Source organism: Musca domestica, unplaced genomic scaffold (genome assembly GCF_030504385.1).
Source record: "Musca domestica strain aabys unplaced genomic scaffold, Musca_domestica.polishedcontigs.V.1.1 13, whole genome shotgun sequence".
NCBI lineage: Eukaryota > Metazoa > Arthropoda > Insecta > Diptera > Muscidae > Musca > Musca domestica.
Window position 1 is genome coordinate 13,121,137 of NW_026712172.1, and position 5,783 is coordinate 13,126,919.

The following is a 5,783-nucleotide window of genomic DNA, read 5'->3' on the forward strand; positions in this document are numbered from 1 at the left end:
CCAGAACTGCAATAATGTAAAATTTTTTACAACGATAACCGATTTTCCCTTTATGATATCGAAAAAAATTGCAAAAATAGTACATTCTTGCAGGTTCTGGAACATAGCAAATATCAAAGGAAATTGCAAAAAAAAAAGAAAAGGTAGTCTTTTGCAGGTACTGGAACAGAGCAGTAATCGGCCCTTTCAACTATTAATCGCTTTTGTAGTACAATCGATTGTTTACCATACCTAACATCGTTCATACAATTATCATCGTCTTCTAGAAGTTAAGAAATTTTCTCAACGTAAATTTAATAAAATAACTGACAATGTCTATAAATAGCAATTTGTCCATTGCTGTTGTTTGTTCCTCGAACATGAATCGTTCCATGGAGGCACATAATTTCCTGGCCAAAAAGGGTTTCTATGTTCGTTCGTTTGGCACTGGAAACAATGTCAAATTACCAGGCATGTCTTTTGACAAACCAAATGTTTATGAATTCGGAACGAGCTATGATTACATCTACAATGATCTGTGTAATAAAGATAAGCAATAGTAAGTGGCAAAAGAAGTAAACTATATATTAAATGGATGCATTGATTGATTGCTTTTGTTCCGTGTTCTTTCTCCTCAGCTACACACAGAATGGCTTGCTGCACATGTTAGATCGCAATCGACGCATTAAGAAATGTCCAGAAAAGTTTCAAGAGACCAAGGAACAGTTTGATATTATTGTGACGGTAGAGGAACGTGTTTACGATCAGGTGTTGGAACACATGGAGTCACGCGACGTGACCGACAATCGTCCTGTACATATATTCAATGTGGACATAGAAGATAATCACGAGGAGGCACTTATGGGTGCTTTTCTAATAACGGACATGATAACTATGGTAATGATCAACAAGTGTTGTTGTTGTTCTTGTTGCAATACAAAATCATTCGCTGAAAAAATGTTAAACCTTGATACATTGTTTGCCATGAACTTGCATTCAGAGAAGCAGGAGCTGTTTTGCAGGGGCATTGTTGTATGGGAACATAATGATGATATTCATATTTGTCATAAGGAAGATAAATTATGGAGAAATATAGTGTATGAGAAAACAACATTAATTAATATATTTGTTTTATGTTTGTGTATAGGTACAGCGATGTATAGGTTGTTATGGATTCTGTGGCTTGGAAAACACACACTTTGACAGTGAGACACAATTGCCCTTGGATAAGTAATTTCGTTATTTTATTTTCGGATTGGAGGTGATATTTCAGATATTAGATTTGTTGGTATACATAGGTGTTTTTTGGAGTTATCCTACAAAATTAATATGTAGAATCTTGGATTTCTTCCACCTCAGCCAAACTTCCAAAATTAATACCTAAATTGCTGTTTAATTTTTCAGCCAAACTTCCAAAATTAATACCTTAATTGCTGTTTAATTTTTTGTGGTTGAAGTATAAATCTGGTTTGGGGTTAATGTATGCCTTTTATACTCCAAATCAGTGCGAAACCCAACAAAATACGCCTGGGCGAGGAAAGTAAAAGTTGAAGATGGATTACTATTCTTAAGGCATTCAACATTTGTACCTGAAAAAGGCTACTCCAATCATGTTCCAGGACAGTTGAATAAAATGTGGTTATTCTGAAAAATTTTCGGTAAAATGATTAATCCCACAGCCTTGATTATGCAATGGAGATTTTTAAAATTAATCAATGAAAAATTTGTTTTAAACTAATCCAACTTCAGTTTCATATAAATATGATTTATACCTGAAAAAGAAATAGAAAGTTCCAGAATAGTTGAATAAAATGTGGTTATTCTCAAATGTTTTCGTTAAAATTATTAATCCCACAGCCTTGATTATGCAAGGGAGATATTTAAAATTGAGCAATGAAAAATTGGTTTAAAACTGATCCAACCTCAATTCCGAATGCAGTTTCCTATAAATAGAATATGTACCTAAAAAGACTACTCCAATCCATAGAAAGTTCCAGAATATTTCAATAAAATGTGGTTATTCTCAAATATTTTCGGTAAAATTATGATTATGGAATGGTTGAGCAATGAAAAATTGGTTTTAAACTAATCCAACCTCAATTTCGGAAATGCAGTTTCCCATAAATATAATTTGTACCTGAAAAAGACTACTCCAATCCATAGAAATTTCCAGGATATTTCAATAAAATGTGGTTATTCTCAAATGTTTTCGGTAAAATTATTAATTCCACAGCCTTGATTATGAAATGGTTGAGCAATAAAAAATCCAACCTCAATTCCAAATACAGTTTCCTATAAATATATATACCCGCAGCCTTTTAAATAAATTTGGTACTATAGAAAATATCGTTGATCAAAGATGCCGTCAGCATTTTCAACTGTTGCCCTGTTCCAGTACCTGGAAGTTTTGCAATAATTTTCGACATCATAATAGGAAAATCGGTTATCGTAGTAAAAAGTTGTACATTATTTCAGTTCCGGAACAGATCATATTATTGTTGTTATTCACAAAGTTTTTTTTTTTATAGAAAATACGTTATTCCCATATTTTCTTTGTATAGAAAATATATTTATCCACAATTTTATATCGACATTTACTATGTTCTCTTCTTAAAATATCGCTAGCAACGACGTTTTCTATAGAGAATATTGTTATTTAACATTTTTTCTATAGAAAATGTTGATACAACGATTTTTTCCCTCAAAGCTTTAAACCCAATATTCTATAGAACATTTTTGTGCACTATTTTTCTACAGAACATCCTTAATTCAGTGTTGTTATATACAATGTTTTGTATATAAAATATTGGTATTTAAAATATTTTAAAAGAAAATATGTATAATAGAACAGAACAACATCCACATTGTTTTTTACAGAATATCTTGTTATCCATTTCGGTGCTGTTATCTACGATGGTCTCTATAGAAAACAGTGTTATTCACAATGTTTTCTACAGCAAACATTACTATTCACAGTATTTTAATAGACAATTTTCTAATAGAATCCATAGTGTTTCCGTAGAAAATAATACCTTCGATGGGAAATAATGCAATCCACACATTTTTCTCAAGAACATGCTGTTGTCCACAATGTCTTTTTATAGAAAGTAAGTTATTGACAGTTGCTATGTTCCAGTACCTGCAAGAATCTACTATTTTTGCAATTTTCTTCGATATCATAAAGGGAAAATCGGTTATCGTAGTAAAAACTTTAAAATTCTTGTAGACCAAGTGTTGTTATCCAATGTTATTAATCCGGTTAATAAAATTCATTTGGAAATCTATCAATTGAAAAAGTGTTCATAGAACTTATGTCGGACAAAAAATTTACAATTTAAAACTCGATTTTTTTAAGAAATTTCAATGTATTTGAATATTGAAGGATTGGTTAGCAATATTGAATCATCAGAAGTTACACCTTTATACTTTATTAATTATGTATCTGTACATTCCATGGTAGAAGAATACAGGTAGATGCTTCAACGCTTGTTAAAATTGATATGTCAAAAATTTTTAAATGTTTTGTCAAAAATAAGTAGATTTTATATGTTTTCTTATACGACGTCATTCGAAGGTTATTATAATAAGCATTTTTCAACAATTTTTACAAATTGTAATAATTTTTTATTCAACATTTTCAATTCCAAAATTGGTTTGACAGTTCATTGTCCCAGCTGCTGTGTCGATGCGTCTACCTATATTCTTCTACCATGGTACATTCCAATGTATCTGTACATTAAACGTTCATAGAAATGTTATGTTACAACTCCAACTACAACTTTGTTTCATAAAACTTTCGCTTCTGAACCATAGCGTATTGCAAATACGAGCATTCTCTGAAATAAATTAATGACTAAGTTTATTTTGTTTTTCTTTGCAGATGTCTAAATCCAGTGACTTAGATAATGATATCGATGAACTACTGCAGGAATTCGAATCGAGGCGCAATAAAACTGTACTACATTCGGTACTATTCTACTGACTGATAGCATTGTTTCAACTGATCTCTTTATGATAAAATTTGAGACAATTCTATTACTAATGCCATCACTACCTAAATACACATACATTTATACATACATACAGAAAAGAGGACACGTTAAACTAAACAAAAAACTAGAAAAGAAGAAAAAAAAATAAAATGATATGTTCATAAGAAACAAAAGCAGATAACAAAACAGATTAATATCTGGCATATAGTTTGTTGAATGCTTAAGTGGTCCATGGGGATCATTTGCAAACTTGATGTACAGAGGAACTTTACAAATGTTCGAGACTAAAGAGGATTTACAAAAAAAAGTAATCCTCCTCAATTCTGGAACAACAAAATACTACACGGAACACATGAGCATTACGCATTTCAATATGTTATAATAATTAAGGACAAACCTCAATTGCATTAGTTGTTAAGTCGTTAAAAAGAAGTACACACACACAATATAATTGTCAGTTTATAAATAAGTAAGTGATAGTACATTTTTTCAAAACAAATCAACCAATTACAATAACAAGAAAACCGAGTTTAACGCTGCACTTGTATCGTTTTTTTATATAATAACAAACGTAGTTTTTATAATACCTGCATTAAATAATAAATACTTTATTTTAAAGACAACCAATAAATTAATATAATAAAAAAATAGTAAATTAAAATACCTAATATATACATGTATATTGTTTATACCAAATAATAAAGTAATAAGTATAAAAAATGATTACAAAGTTTAAGTTTTATCTCCATAAATAAGGAAAGATCGTATTGAGGAAAGGTAGAATACAATGTCGTAATGCAAAATTAAATTAATGGCAAAAATTGTTAAATTAAATATCGTGGCGAAAACAATTAATAAATATTCCCTCAGCGCAACAGTCTTACACTTTCCCTTAAAAATGTCATTCGAAACATTTTGAATTTATTGGTTTCATTTTGTTGTCTGTATCTTAATACCATCTAAAAAATCATTTTAGACCTGTTTCCAAAATGTGTATCTCAAGGGATATTGAGCTGCATACATAACTCCCTGCGTACTACCAGTATTTACACTGTAGTATTGTGTGTTCTATATTGTACAATTATCACGAAACCCAGACACGGATTTGACAGCTGTATCAGATACGAAATTCCTGGGGAAATCTACATTGGTTTATTACCAGAAGCCGCAGCAAAAGTGAAAAGTCTTCTCTCTGTGGATTACTCACTTAGTAAGAATAAATGTTCCGACTAACCCTGCCTAGTGATCAGATTAAAAATTAAATGATTTTGATGATGCTCGGTAATTCGAAAAAGGATTAAGGTAAAAATCAATATACAGGGTGAGATAAAAAAAACTGCAACAAAGTCAAACGTCGATTTGGAAAATAAGTTTTCCTGTTAATTCTGTCCAAAACGTACAATTATGAAAATAAAATTTAAAAAACCTATGTGTTTTTCTCTTAATAAAGTTCATGGTATAATTAAGAAGGTAAAGTGATAGGGCTACCAGCTGATTACATTTTTTATTTATTTGAAAAATAAAAACATTTTATTTTCAAAATCAATGATTGGAACCCGTATTAAATATATACACAATTATATGTATATACACAATTTATAGCGGGGAACCCATTTCTGCCTGTCATTTTTTTTTTTTTTTTTGAAATAAAAAGTCCGCGATAAAATAAGATTTAAATTAATAATATTTTATTGAATAACTAAAACAGCAAATAATTATACACAATATCATAAGAAGTAAAAAGCTATATGTTCGGCCGGGCCAAACTTTGAATACACTCACCATGTGGAACGAATTTGGCAATTTTCAAAC

The 5,783-nt window shown here is 30.3% G+C and overlaps 1 protein-coding gene across 1 annotated transcript; it reads left to right on the plus strand.

Annotated features, from left to right (window-relative positions):
• The first annotated feature begins 208 nt into the window (after positions 1-208).
• LOC101896077 (RNA polymerase II subunit A C-terminal domain phosphatase SSU72) lies at positions 209-4,161 on the plus strand. Its single transcript, XM_005185527.4, has 3 exons — positions 209-538; positions 618-876; positions 3,860-4,161. The coding sequence occupies exons 1-3, from the start codon at positions 312-314 to the stop codon at positions 3,959-3,961; spliced, it is 588 nt and encodes a 195-aa protein (XP_005185584.1). The 5' UTR covers positions 209-311; the 3' UTR covers positions 3,962-4,161.
• The last annotated feature ends 1,622 nt before the right edge of the window (positions 4,162-5,783 follow it).